Raw genomic sequence first — 15,730 nt, forward strand, 5'->3', positions numbered from 1 at the left:
ACATTAGCGATGGTCAATGAGATGGAAATTCTTCTGAGCTCATTCAGGTTTATGCAAATTTTGTCTGCAAATGTGAAGCAGCTTGAAAATGCACAAAATCCATCAAACCAAAGGCATCAAATCCTGCCTAGGGGGAATTTGATTGGTCCATTTTCGAGCTGCATAAATTTGCATAAGCCTTCATCAATTTTGAACTATTTGCATCTCATTACCATCCCTACTGTACACACCATCCAATATTTACTATCGATCGACAAACTATTGTATCCTATGCTTATTGCAAGTGGATTCTGCTGCTGACCGACTGGAAACTGTAAGCTTTGTTACTGGAACAGAAAATGGAGGCAAGACAGCAATAAATATCGGACCAGGACTCTAACCCTTTCCTACCAACACTAAAAGGAAGAGTATTTTATTGCTCATTACTAATTACCGGTAAGCCCCAGTTCAATTTATATGGCAGCTTACTTTAAAGTTGAGCTTTAGGCAGATTAATACAGGAGACAGATTCCAATACGCCTACTAATTACAAATGTTTTTAAAGTTCTTGGTTCTCCCTTCCATCTTTTTCATTGTTAGGAAAGGAGACTAGGGGACTATGCCATTACCCAATCTCCATTTTGGATTTTAAAGGACACCCGAAGCGAAAATAAAGTAGTGAAATAAACAATTGTATCTATCTTCCTTCTCCTAAAAATGACTTTTTAAGATATTCCACAGTTTTATTTTATGTTTAAATCTACTTTTTAAGTTTTAACTGTTTTATTGTTTTTGCTCAATGACACATTCCTTGAAGTATGCCAGAGCTAAAATCTATGAACTATTGACCTTTTTTTTATCTCTTTCCTGCTCTCAGAAGCCATTTTCTGCTAGGAAAGTGTTTTATAGTTGGAATTTCTTATCAGTGTGTGTCACACTGTAGTCACTTCCTGTCTGAGTCAGGACTGAGTCAGCCACTTACATACCTGATATTCAACTCTTTCAGGCAGAGAAACAAAAAAGGAACACAGCATAGTTATTAGTGTGCTTGGCACTATACATACCCATGTCTATCTCATCATGTCACTCGTCACTTCAGGTATCCTTTAAGACAGAATGTTTAGCTGCAAGATGCTAGTCCCATAACCATTCTTTATTTTATTTTTTTCCTTTTTAGAGTTTTTTTAGCTCTGTGTCTAGAGTTGAAATGCATGTACTTGTGTGACTTTCCTTACTGACGGCTCATACTTTTTGTTTGTTTAATCCCTTGTTTTCCGCCAGGCTAAATTTGATGCTGAAATGCCCTGCGAGACAGTCAGCAAGATTCATTTGGTGGATCTGGCCGGCAGCGAGCGAGCGGATGCCACGGGCGCGACCGGCGTGCGGCTCAAAGAAGGAGGAAACATTAATAAATCTCTAGTAACTCTGGGAAATGTCATTTCTGCCTTAGGTATGCAGCACAACCCTCCTCCTGCTTATTCCTGACGTGGTCTCACATGATTACCATTTCACTGTTATTGTCTCCTCCGCTATTTTGCAGCCGTGACATATATTAAATCTCGCCGTGATCCATTTAAGAGAGTAAAATATGCTGTCAGCTTTATAAGTGTAAAAATGCAGAGAATATCCTGGAGGAAGAGAGTCTATTTTTCACAATTATTTGCTCCTTTTCTTCTTCCTTCGCAGCTGATTTATCTCAGGACGCAGCCAACCATCTTGCGAAGAAAAAGCAAGTGTTCGTGCCTTACCGGGATTCCGTTCTGACTTGGCTGTTAAAAGATAGCCTGGGAGGAAATGCTAAAACTATAATGATTGCCAGTAAGCTTTTAGTACTCCTCTGTTTTTTAATGCACTGCTTTACTTGTTCCGCTGCACTTTATACTATTTGCCGTATTTCTCTTGTTAAAGATGCTGAAAGTCTAAAAGTGTGTGGACAGATTCTGAGATATTGGTACCTCCGTTTCGCTCAATCCCTGCATAAGGGCCAGTTCACACGGATGTTTAAACGGCGTTGAACTATGGCAGTTTTCACAAACAGGCTTGCAGGAAAAAAAATGTATCTGCAAGACCATTTTTTTTCCCGCAAAGGGTTGTGGATAACAAAAAGTTATCCGCTAAGCAGTTTTTTTTCCCGCAAGACGCTCTGCGGAAATTACCCCTCTTGCTGCTAATCAGGTGCAGAATTTTACTTTCATAGCTGCATAACGCAGCTATTCTAAAAGCTGCGATTTGCAGCAAAGAAGGTAAAATTCAGCGCCCTGAGGCGCCTGCTAACAGCCAGCGCCAGTGGCCCAAATTTTCCGAACATGCTGCAAAATGCAGCTTTTATTATAGGCGGTTATGGTGGTGCCGTTTTCACTGAAAGGGCTCATGTGCCCCTTCGCAGTCTTGGTGATAGGCAAATTTACTTACCAGTATGTTTAGGCAATGTGGGAGGACACTAGAGTACCCAGAAGAACCGGTGTAGAATGAGGGAGAATATACAATCTTCATGCAGATAGAGTCATGGTTGAGTGTCAAATCTTGGATTACTATTGACAAAAAATAAAATAATTGTCTCTAGACTCAAGCTGGGTTTAAAGTGGATCCGAGATAAACATTTACTCATTGCATAATTGTGCTCCTTTCATATAGTTTATAGGGCATTCCTCAAGCCAAATACCTTTTTGTTTTGTTTTAACACTCTAATTCCTTATAAACGAAACAAGACTCGCCAACAGCTTCTCCAGTGCCTTGGCACTTTCAGACTTATGTAGCAAGGTCTTATGGGAGCTCAGTCTGGGCAAGAGGAGGAGAAGGTTACTATCCAGAGATTTCAGAGGCAGAAGGAAGGAGGGGAGTTAACTTTTCACAGGCTGAGGGCTGGAGATGCTGACAAACAGAACATGTCTTCCCTCATTGTTTCACAGGAATAAATAATCATAAACTATTGAAGCTGTTTACAGTTAGATTTGCTGTGTAAACGATGTAAACTTTAGATAAGATAAATAGACAAGTTACTTACTTGTTATAGTTAGTTTTTAATCTCGGATGCGCTTTAAAGATAACTGTTCATGAAAGTCATGCATGTGGAGGTCAAGGTGGAATAAATATATTGGCTTAAATTCTAGAATCCACCAACTGATTCTTCAACATTTGTGGAATTGAATATACAGGAACTCTTACTTCAACTATTGCAGCACTTGTATTATTTCTCCATGTGGTTACTACAGCATCCAGATTGTTCTAGAAACACTCATACTAGCTTTTCTTATAGTTAACTGAACAATTATCAGCTCTGGCTGTACCATCTCATGCCTGTAGGCGTATTACAGGTCAGTATAAGAGAACCTCCCTTAATTTCACAAAGGGCTAAGGTCAGTCCGAATAGCCGCTACTTAGCACAACAGAGATTGGGGGTAGAGAATGTCAGCTCTGTGAGCCAACTATGTAAAGCCTTAGCTTGTGGCTATGTAAAGGCTGTGTATTACAGTAGAGTCCCGGTTAACTAACCGTTAGTCTCAACCAACAGGCAGTAAATGGGGGGAGCCATGGGGACGTGCCTCTCTTCTTGTCTTACCAGAGCTCTGCGCTGGCCCTCTTAAAGAGAACCAGAGACAAAGCACCCTCATGTATTTTATTACATTTATCAGTGGGAACATGAAAGTAAACACCTACTTTTAGTTTCATTCTTATCTGCTTAATTAGTCTATTATCAGCTGTGATAAGAATCCCTGACTGGCTCAGTCTAGGTTTGACCTGGAATCATTCTAGCTGAGTCGCTCTTCTGTGGAATCTTTTCAAGCCCAAGCCTGCCACCTCCTGGCACAGATTTCCTGCTTTGCATACTGAGAGCTGTGATGACATGGGAGGGGCTGCTCCTGCTGAGAGAGAAGCTCTGTGGCTGCAATATGATCCCTGTGTGCACTCTCTGCATAGATAATGATGATGACTGCAGTTTCATTCCTATGAGAGAGACTTCCTACAGGCAGCTGCACATCATACCGAAATGAAAGCACACAGATGAAAGGCTGCAGCAGCCTTTCTCATAAAGCCTAGATAGCAGCCTAGTCTCATATAGCCTAGACAGCACATCCAGAACAACTCATAACCCGGAAGCAGAAGGGATATGAGCCGGTGGCCATATTTGATTTTTCCTGGAGCAATAATGGATGAAAAACACTAAAAAAGCACACTAGAGCGGCGAAATTATCAAGTAGAGCATTTATTCTTTACAAGCTATTGACTGATATGTTTATTTTGTGTGAAACGTTCATCTCTGGTTCCCTTTAACTCCTACAGCTGTCTGCTGCATCCTCCGTGCGGCTCCGATTGTGGCACGCGCGGAAACCACTTACCAGAGCTCTGCGCTGGCCCTCTTAACTCCTATAGCTGTCTGCTGCATCCTCCGTGTGGCTCCCATTGTGTCACCTGACCCGGATCGGGTCACATGCACACGTTGGGAGCTGTACAGTGGCTGAAGCCAGCAGCTGTAGAAGTGAAGAGTACCGGCGCCTTGAGCTCTGGTAAGTGGTTTCCACTGCATGGTTTTCTGCATTAACTGGCGGAGGGGGGAGCAACAGGCAATACCAAATGCCTGTATGTATTACCACTGTATTTTATATAGTGCAGATGTAGAGGAGAGCAGAGTGCATAGGGAGAACCTCACCTGGTGAGGCAGATTTGTGGTCCAATGAGCAGGCTGGAATAATGGGAGGAGACGTAAAGCTTCAGCATATGAACAGTACAGATGAAACGCAGTGGATGCGGTGTCGAGACACCCTGGAAAGAAGAGAAAACAAAAATCGGGAGCACAAATGGTGTAGTATGTCAGTAACACTGAAAACAATACAATCATAAAAGGGCTACCTACAAAGGTGGGTTGCTGGGGGCAACCGACCACAGGAAGCAGGTGGAGATAATGAACCCATCTCCACTCGGGGTGTCCCAGACTGGGACTGGTGGTGGTCGCTTCTTCTTTATAAGACGAGAACCGCTTCAAACATGGTCCGTTTTTGAACCCCACCCACAACAGGTGTGTGGGGGGGGGGGGGTGACTAAGCACAATGAGAGTAAAGAAGCGCCCAGGGGTTTATAAAACTGAGTTAAAAACAACAGTAAAAACGATAAATGAGGTGGCTTACCTCAATAAGGACATTCTCATAGGGAAAAAAAGAGAATTTTATTTTTGCACAGGCAACGCGTTTCACTGGTCTAAGCCCACTTCCTCAGGCCAATGAGAGTGCCAGAGTATGTAGAGCTAGCATGCATGGAGCATGCAGATGAAAGGCTATACTTCTCTGCAATCTAGCGGCACATCATCTTTATGCTTTTATCAGAAGATTTCCACCTCTTCAACTAGAACATACTAAAATGTAAGAAAACTAGGCAAGTACGCACACCAAGTAATAGCACAAACCTATTTAACTTTCAGATTGAAAACCACCTTCTTGTTCAGTGAAGCTGAAGGCTTTGAATAATTTGACTTTTCTTTTTTTTTTCTTCACAGCTATTTCACCTGCTGATATCAATTATGGAGAAACCTTAAGTACACTTCGCTATGCAAATAGAGCCAAAAATATTATCAACAAGCCCACCATTAATGAGGATGCTAATGTCAAACTAATCCGCGAGCTTCGAGCTGAAATAGCTCGCCTGAAAGCCTTGCTAGCTCAGGGGAATCAGGTTAGTGCTTTTTATTCTCAACTTATAATTAACTTTCTTTGACTAATGGCATCTATTTCAAGGTCTTAATATGATCATTATCTCTTTCATTAAATGTATTTGGGTTGGAGTAAACATCTGCCACCTCCAGATATGAACAAGTGACAAGGCGGCTTGCACCGCTTACTGTAGATTTCTGGCCTGTCGGTGCCCCTTTTTTTTTTTTTTAGCTGAAGACCAAATTAATGTGTGCATGAAATGCATTGCCCAGAGCCCAGCTCATTAAATGCATACGTAGATTATGCTCATGTGATAACATTTGGGAGAGGAAACCAGAAAGCTGCACTCTTTGTCTGACGATATTATAAATTTAACAAGTGACTTTAGCACGACTCTGAAGTGAATCTATAGTACTAATCTTATTAAAGTGTACCATCGACAGCGATACATACAGATTTGATACTTACCCGGGGCTGTCCACTATGTTCTTAGTGAGGCTCAGCTGTCTGCTAACGTGTGTCCTGGCCTCCTTCTGTGTCCATCACCGCAGCGCCTGTAACAGGTGACTCCACCAAATCCACTTTCTAATGTTTACATTTTATTCCCTTTTAGGCCTCTTGCACACTGCAAGCGATTCAGATTCAGATTCCGCTTTTTAATCGGATTTTACTTCCGATTCAGATTCAGATTCAGATTCAGATTCAGATTTGCAGTTTGCTCCCTGCACACTGCAAAGCGGAATCTGAATCGGATGTAAAAACTGATTAAAAAGCGGAATCTGAATCTGAATCGCTTGCAGTGTGCAAGAGGCCTTACAGTTGTTCAACCCATTTGAGACTAACATGCTCTGGTCTTTTAAGGACCAGCTGGAGGCTTAAAAGGCATTTTATTGACAAGGTGTAAAAAGATCACTTAATTAAATAGGGGCCATAGTGTTCTTAAGAAGTATTTTAATGTGTAATCAACCCTTGCAAATAACGCCCAGTGTGTTTATTAACTCGTTTGGGATGGGAGCCTTTGGTCCCCTTAAAGGGACTCAGAGCTGAATTAAATAAAACTTTTTATACATACCTGGGGCTTCCTCCAGCCCCATACCCACGGATCGCTCCCACGTCGCCGTCTTCAATCTTCCCGCAGCTCTAATACTGGGACACGTCACTTCAGCCAGTCGGGCCAGTCTATGTAGGAGAAGTGCACCCTCTATGTAGGAGAAGTGCATTTCCCTTATGTCAGACTGTCCCCGACTGACGGCAATGTGGGGTCCTGGTACCGAAGCAGCGGGCAGCGAAGGACGGTGGGGTGGGAGCGATCTGTGGGTATGGGGCTTCTGACCGCCTGATCACTGCGAGCCAATCACAGAGATCAGGAAGGGAGGAAATGGAAAAAAAAAAAGCCTCTGTACCTTAACCACTTCCGGATTCCGGGTGGTTTGGCTGATCTGTGCTGCGGGGGCTCTTCAGCCCGCAGCACAGATCAGAAATCAGGCAGGGCGATCAGACCTCCCCCCTTTTTTCCCCACTAGGGGGATGTCCTGCTGGGGGGTTCTGATCGCCGCCGCGCTGCTGTGCCTAGCGGGGGGGCGCTCCTCAAAGCCCCCCTCCGCAGCACTAGTCCTCCCTCTGCCTCCTTCCCTCCCTCTCCCGTCCCCTGTGTGCGGCGCAGGACGGAAAGCCGTCCTGCGCCGGATAGGATAGGCTTTAGCCTATCAGATGCCGGCGATCCCCGGCCAATCAGAGGCCGGGGATCGCCGATCTCCTCTACGGCGCTGCTGCGCAGCAGCGCCGTATATATGTAAACACCGGGGAAGATCTTCCCCGCGTGTTTACATTTACCCTGCGAGCCGCGATCGGCGGCTCGCAGGGTCTTCACGGAGACGCCCTCCGTGAACTGACATGGAACGGCCGCTCATATGAGCGGCCGTTTCCATGGAAACAACTTCAGGATTCAGGGGCGTAGTTAAGCGTACGCAGAATCCTGAAGTGGTTAAAGTGTACCAGAGCTGCATTAAATAAAACTTTTTATACATACCTGGGGCTCCCGGGCCAATGTACATTGCTCTGCTGCCTTTAGAACAGTGGAGGCCTGTGTTGGCGGGAAAGCACTGTTGCGTCCCGTGCATGGGAGCCGACGGTGTTAAAACTACATGCATCAGTTTTGGGTAGCCACAAGTGCGACCTAGTTTAACTATCATTGGTCCCGAGTCAGTTAAATAACATTAGGCCACAAAGCCAAAACCTAAATATTTGAGTGTAGCAAACAACTATTGCTCAAATTCCAAGCCTTCCACCTCACATACATATTACTCCTACAGATGCGTCTCAAAACATTTGACCTAACACTAAACCATTTTAGTCTTCAAAAAGGAGATGTATTTTTGACCTTGCCTTTTCAAAGTGACAAGGACAGCTTCTGTTCAGAGAGAGAGCTTTATAAATGCTTAGGTCTTTTAGGTCTTTGTTAACTTTCTTGACCTAATCTTTGAACAGACGGGCCCTGGCGTTTTTCCATTTATTAAGTATCACTTTCATGGCATATAGAGACAAAAGACAAAAGGTCAACCTATTCTTTTTCTTTAGAAATGAATTAAATGAATTACCCCCAGAGAGAAAGGTTTCAGGATAATATAAAAACTACCTTTCATAGTCAAGGCAGTCCCCCCACGTACACACTTCGAGTGACATTTCATAAATACAAAGCTGTCTCCATGTACAAAATATACTGTACTGTTTTTGTTATAACATAAAGGTTTGTGGTAATATGTGATAGTATTGTGCAGACCAGCCTTTCAACCTTTTCACCCTGGGGGAGAGCCATTCAAGTAATTTTTGATCTCCAGGAACCTCTGCATTAGCGGATGAGTGAGGAATTATTTTGCAGGATGCTTGGTCTTCTATAGTGAGTGTGGTTGTATTATATTGCTCTCCTGTAGCAGAACTCTTCATAACATTACGCCTTATTATAAATACTAAAAAATAATTATTGTTATGGTACTGCTCATTATACTGCCTCCCTATTTGAATGCTTTTTATTGATGTGCTCCTAGGTATTTTTGACCTCCAATTTAGTGTTTCTTTATACAGTACCACCTATTATAGAGTACTCTATTATACTCCACAGTGGTGCTCTGAGAAGGTTTTGAAAAGCAACTCTTTTGTGTCCTTTTTACTCATCCTATGCTTGCCCTGAATGAAGTATTCAGGGCAAGCATACAATGAGTGTAGAGGACACAGAAGAGCCAAATAGGTACTCTTCAAAACTTTCTCAGACCGCCATTGTCAAAGTAGGAGAACATACTAGGGAATCTCCTGTAAAGACCTCAAGGAACCCTGGGGTTCCAAAAAACTCTAGTATAGACTGTTGTAAGTAGTTTAAAACAAATAAAATGAACATTGAAAACAACCAAAAAACATTGTTTATGCTATATGTCCAAATCCAGAGTTCAAAATTAAATCTTTTATCCACGTTTCACCATGTACAACATGCGACTCGACTTAAAGGGGTTCTCTTGCATGTTTTGAAAAACAAAAACTGACACTTACCTGGGGCCTCTAACTGCCCTCTGCAGCTGTCATGTCCCGCGCCATCAGCCTCCGATGCTCCGTTCCCCGCCGCCGGCACCAGTGTAGTTATTTTCTTAACTAGACGAATAGAACTGCGGCTGCATGGCCGTGGCATCAGGAGCTTACTGTTCAGATGCAGTACGAATGTTTCCTGTACTGCGCCTGCACAGTAAGCTCCCAATGATGCACATGGGAGTGAGCACGGCCGAACAGCTCTATTCGTCTAGTTAGGCTGCTGGTACAGTAAAACGCTGCTTCCCGACAAATCGCCGCAAAATCCGCCACTCTCACCGGTCACGCAGTTCTGTCTCCGCCGCAGGCTCCTCTCTCTGCCTTCTCTATGATGGCAGAGCTCTCTGCGCTCAATGGGATTGGCTTACAGTGATGACAGGGCCAGGAGCCAATGAAAACGACTCCTGACCTGCTCACAGAGCTCTGCCGTCATAGAGACAGCAGGACGAGCGAACTGCGGCGGGGACAGAGTGGCGAGATCGGCGGTAACGGTGGGGACGCATGGTCAATACGACGTAGAATCTACGACCAGTCAGGGCCGCAGCACCACCTGCTGGACGTAAATTTGTACTGCGTTGGTCCAGGAAAGGGTACTAAGGTTTCGTCGCCAATAGAATTGGCCTATGGTGGCAGTGTGCACCTGTATATCCACGATTTAACAAGATGTCGTTTACAATACAATTGGCCTATGGTGGCAGTGTGCACTTGTATATCCACGGATTAACAAGATGCCCTCTCTTTCCTCAATCAATATCCCCTGACAGGCTATATCACATGAAGGATGCTGCTATAACTATAAGCATGACTTCATCCAAACAAATCCTAAGTGTTCCATAAAGTTATTACTGGGTTCAGAAGCCTGAACGCATATGAGATTGTTCCATAGATTTCAGTTTAGACAGCCTTTAAGCTGCCATTATTAAACAAAACCTGTAAATCAAAGAACAGCTATAAAGCGTGTAAGTAACAATGCAGCCTCAATTATATACAACAAAGCAGTCTAAGAAGAATAAGGGGACGTGAATGTCTGCCTCTGTATAGTGACACATTACATCAGGCGGGTTATAAGTCCTTCATATAATGTGTCAACAATATGCAGCATTGTGATTATAAATCGCTGTAGAACATTATTTGTGAAGCACTCAATAGCGCAAGACAACCAAGACAATGTACTGCAGTGCTTTAAGAGATGTTAAAGAGGGTTTTATCAGCTTCAGAGATTTATAACAAGGTTAAAAATTTCATAATGGCGCACACAGTCTTGTAGAACGACAGGCCATAAGAGCATCACTTGAAATTTATGGAAGGGGAAGGTGTAAAGCAGACAGCCTCTTCAATTTCTCTTTTGTTCCAAAGGCGTAAACAGTCTGTGAAAAGACAGGTAGGGGTGCTAATTCAGTTTCCATGGAATCGAAATTTCAGTTTAGAAACCGGAAAATAGAAATTGGAATTCTGCAGAAATCTGATTTACCGCAACTCAGTACTTTCAGCCCAATCAAAAAACTTGGAAGCATTGGACCAATCAGAGAATGTAGAATTTTTTTTGCAAAAATTGGATTACTGTGGTAATTTTAGACCAATCCCAAGACTGCTTTTCCTTTTTTCCGATTTTATTTTTGTCATTTTTTTGCATTCTCTGATGTGAAAAATGATAACTAAAGTACTCCGGAAATGGGAAAATCGGAAATTGGCATTGCTGAAAATCAGAATTTCTGTCAAATTGAAAATGGGCATTTCTGACCATCCCTAAACCCATGTACAGTGGTGGCTGCCTGTGATCTGGTGGTAGAACTGTATTGTGTCCCCTGCAGACTTATGCCCTAGAGGCTTAAAGAGAACCAAAGGCAATTTTTTCAAATCTTAAAAGGACACAGAGACATGTTCTGTGCACAATGACATGTCTCTGTGTCCTTCTGCTGCCGCTGCCAGTCCCCCCCACCCCCGGGCTTTGCTGTCCCCCCTGACAATAGCGGCTGGCCTAGCGACAATCTGCTTGTTGCTAGCCTGCTGTTTACCTGGCATGTGTCGGTCAGTATCTCCTCCATTACATGGCTCTCCCTGCCGCTCTCCACCTCCGCCAGCTTCCTCCAATCGGAAGCTATGCCGCGACCTAGGAAGTACCCTGCTTGCCGCTAGCCTTGCGCAATCTGCTTGTCGCTAAGCTGCTAAGCTAAACCGCGACCCAGAAAGTACTCTGCTTGACGCTAGCTTGGGGCTATTTGGGGGGGGTGTGGGGTGCAACTGGCGATGGCATCAGAAGGACACAGACATGTCATTGTGCACGGAACATGCCTCATGCCTCTGTCCTATTTAGATTTTAAAAATCCGCCTCGGGTTCTCTTTAAAAGAGGACTCTGGAGTATTCCAAATAACCATGTCCCCGTCTTAAGATTTGTTTTAATACAGCCTTTCTTCTGTATAAGATGTTTGAAAGACTGCCAAAAACAGAATGTATGCTATTGAAAATGCTGCATTCCACGTAGTGAATGATGGAGCAGAGTGATCTGTACACGGAGATAGGCACTCAGTATAAGAAGTTAGAGCTCTTGCAGAGATAAATTATATGCCACTATGAGGTAATGCAGCTTACTTAGTACAGAGAGGAACACAGAATGAATACAGGAAATCACAATATCATAGAGATCATTAAAACACTTTACATACACAGTGCCATCTTTTGGTTGTTTTTTTTTACTATACTGCAGTTTAAAGATACACTGAAGCGAATTAATTTTGCCCTTTTTACCTTCTAATTCTCTTCAGTGCCCTCAGCACAAGTAAACCGCCGCATCCCCGCTACAAAACGAGGGCTGCAGAGCCCCCAAATCCCAGGGGGGCAATCTGGCCGGCATTTCCACAAAGAGGCAGAGCTTTCAGCTTTAGCTCTGCGTCTCCTGATGTCAATCACAGTGGATTGCCGCCTCTCCCCGACCCTCTCACTCTTCCTTTACAGAGGGGAGCGGGGAGAGGCGTCGATCCGTGCGGCAATTGATGTCAGGAGAGGCAGAGCTACAGCAGAAAGCTCTACCTCTCAGTGCAGCAAAATCCACAACCAAGTTGGTCGTGGATGTTTGCACTGGGATTTGGGGCTCTGCAGCCCTTGTTTTGCGGCAGGGATTAGTTGTGCTGAGACTACTAAAGCGAATAATAAGGTAAAAAGGGCAACATTTATTCACTTCAGTGTCTCTTTAACCCTTTCTGTACAGTGGTAGGGTGAAAGCTACATTCCTGCTCATGGCTGTGCGGCTCTGACAGCTCCATGCACACATCAGGAAACCATTTCATTAACTCCTGACCCTGTGATCACTGTGAGCCAATTATAGTGATCACAGCTCGATTTCAGAAAAAAAAGGCTGTGGCATAGCTCCCAACTGTCTATCTTTTGGAGCCCTGTCCCTCTTTCCTCCTCATTTGTCCCTCTTTCAGGACTTTGTCCCTCTTTCTATGTAAATATATATATTTCTCTACTAAAAAATGTTTGATTGATCTAAACTTTATTCCCATCCTTTATTGATATATTACTAATTTTAAAGAGAATCTGTACTCTAAAATTCTTACAATAAAAAGCATACCATTCTATACCTTATGTTCTCCTGGACTCCTCTGTGCTGTTTCTGCCACTCCCTGCTGCAATCCTGGCTTGTAATTGCCATTTTTATGCAGTGTTTACAAACAAAAAACATGGCTTCTAACCAGAGTATGATACGCTGAGAACAGCTTACTGTGTGACTCATGCAGAGCTCGGAGAGGGTGTGTATAGCTTCTGCCAATGACAAGCAGTGCTGCACATTCCACACATTCCAGCCTAAGGCCCCATACACACAGCAGACCATAGTCTTTTGAAAATGAAAGATCACAGACCAATCTTACCACCCTTCATGTAGTATGAGAGCCATACTCTACACAGTCTTTTCTATGGAGCTGAACTCCACATCAGAAAAAAATCTTTGCAAGATGCTGAACACACAGATCCTGTACAGACACAAAAGATCAGTGTCTGCAAAAGATCTGTTCCTGCCAAACATCCATTCCTGCAAATTGCTATGATAGTCTATGAGATCTGCCGATCATCATACACACATGATTTAACTGACATTCATCTGCAGATCAGATCCACCAGGATGGATTTTCAGATCTGCAGATGATTGCTTGATCTGCAGATGAATGTCAGTTAAATCATGTGTGTATGATAATCTGCAGATCTCATAGACTATCATTGCAATTTGCAGGAATGGATTTTTGGCAGGAACAGATCTTTTGCAGATACTGATCTTTTGTGTCTGTACAGCATCTGTGTGTGCAGCATCTTGCAAAGATTTTTTTCTGATGGGGAGTTCAGCTCCATAGAAAATACTGTGACGGTATGGCTCTCATACTACATGAAGGGTGGTAAGATTGGTCTGTGAACTTTCATTTTCCAAAGACTATAGTCTGATGTGTGTATGAGCCTTAAGCCCGACAGAGATGACAGAGGAAAGATAAGATTTATTACAGAGACAGTGCAACTAGGAAAGGCTGCAGTAAGACAGACCACATTAGAACAGGCATAGGAACTTATAGGATAGAAGAAATAAGGCTCAAAATTTTGTTACAGAGTCTCTTTAAAATATTAATATGAAGGAAAATGAACCAGGATAGAAAGGACCAGTGTGGTTTGAATTATAAAACAACATATTTTTCCTATGAAATCTTTATGGTATGCGTGACTAGGGCTGTGGCAGGGGCGTGATCAGGGGTGTGGCATAAGTTTTTTTTCTCATCTCAAAAAGTTGGGAGGTATGGCTGTGGCCCTCAAGGGGTCAGAGCCGCGTGGTCTGGAAGTGGTTAAGTAATCATGTTGATACTTCCGACAGTGGGCAGGGACTTTCCTCATGTGTTCACATTAAAAATCCGATCCAATGACATTTTATGGAGTTTTTCTTTAAGGGATAATTGGATACTTGTTCTAAATCAACCCTGCTCTGCTCCTGATCAATTATGCAGTTATACTCCATGATGGATTTTCCTCCCTTGAAGGAATCGAAGGACCCCGGCTTTTAATGTTTTATGGGTAGGACCCCATTACCAGCAGTTTGTGCAAGCATCGAAGGGAGTGCTGTGACTGTGGCTAGCTTCGTCCCCTCTCCTACATACATTTGAAATAGGCGCCGGGAGACTTGGGCGCAGGATACAGCATGTATATGGCTGATCCTTCGGCTGCACAAGTCCCGGCCATGTTAATTACTATTTCCCCTCCAGGCCGCCATGGATGGTGGGGAATTAAATAATTCTGCTTCCAGCTATTGCTGGAGGCCGAATTATTGTGTTGTAAAAGACAGCTCCGTCTTCTGATGGCGCCGACATTACTCACTGAGCGCCGCTATAGATGTAATTCCTATTACAGTCTATGGTGGCGCCGGCTGCGCCCAAATCTTGCTGCGCTGAAAAGCTCTGCTCCGCTCCTTCTGCCCTTTGTATTCTTTATATGAGATTATATACATTACTTACCTAATTGCAATCTGATTCCCATATCTTTTATTAGCCATCTGCATGTTGGGTGTGATCTAGGCATAGACAGTGGATGGTAGAGAGTCCTATTCACACTCCTAAGCAGGCAACAGATCACAGATACATATACATGTATACATGTACCAATATCGAGAGACCTGCAACAAAAAGCGCCACCGAACAACTCACCTACTTCTGGATCCCTTCACTGGCTTTTCCTCCTTGTCAGGTCTTCCATTCTGCCGCTGTGTTCCTCGTATCTGCCGGCATCTTCACTGCTATGGCACTGACGGTTTGTTGAAACTGCTGCGCTCTCCAACCTATAATAACACATAAACTCCACATAGGGTAATATTGTATAGTCAATGCAGATGCTCCACACCAATAGTGACTTGTGCTCCCCAGATGAAAAAATTTAGTACTCCTACTCCCCCTTTTCCTAGATGCTCACCAGATATATACCACCCCAGCTTTCAGGTGGATCTTGGGTAATAATTATTAATCGGCTTTCTTGGCTCTGTAGGGGAAATGAAAGGAACTCCACATAGGGTAATACAGTTCAAAAACAGAAGCAGGATAACTTAAAACAGCACTCCCTTCAATTCCCACAGTGTCACCAGGTGAATGTGTCACTCCACACTGCAAGCCACACTCCTCACCAGATGCAGCCCACCTCTCAACTCAGGTGGAAAATGCGTTTAGTTTACTTCCAATGACGCCACGAATGATGCCTCTTTAAGATATTTCTTTTAATCCAGAATAAAAATCTCCATAAAACGATAAAAAACAATAGAAAAACACATAGCGTAATATTGTTATATAAAATAGCCTCTGCGCGTTCAATGCATCTCACTTACGCGTCCAGAGTTTGTATCAGCGTGTCACAATATAAGCATTCCAATGCCCATCCGCAGTCCGGTGTGCTGCTCAGGTACCCGCGCCCTCAGCTGTCCGCGCAGTCCCGCTCCGATACCTTCCCCGGATCAAGGGTTTTTCCGCCGTGCACCAAAGTTTAGACCGGCCGGTCCGCTTCCTGGTGTGCGTACGAC

The 15,730-nt window shown here is 43.7% G+C and overlaps 1 protein-coding gene across 1 annotated transcript in view; it reads left to right on the forward strand.

Moving 5' to 3' along the window:
• The window catches only part of LOC137504840 (kinesin-like protein KIF16B), a 96,516-nt gene that overhangs the window by 63,686 nt on the left and 17,100 nt on the right, over positions 1 to 15,730 (forward strand). Inside the window, exons 8-10 of the mRNA XM_068233431.1 lie at positions 1,261 to 1,429; positions 1,666 to 1,797; positions 5,468 to 5,643. Of these exons, the coding sequence (XP_068089532.1) occupies positions 1,261 to 1,429; positions 1,666 to 1,797; positions 5,468 to 5,643 (477 nt within the window). The remainder of the gene's footprint in view (positions 1 to 1,260; positions 1,430 to 1,665; positions 1,798 to 5,467; positions 5,644 to 15,730) is intronic.

The sequence above is a fragment of the Hyperolius riggenbachi genome, chromosome 4, assembly GCF_040937935.1.
Source record: "Hyperolius riggenbachi isolate aHypRig1 chromosome 4, aHypRig1.pri, whole genome shotgun sequence".
Classification (NCBI taxonomy): domain Eukaryota; kingdom Metazoa; phylum Chordata; class Amphibia; order Anura; family Hyperoliidae; genus Hyperolius; species Hyperolius riggenbachi.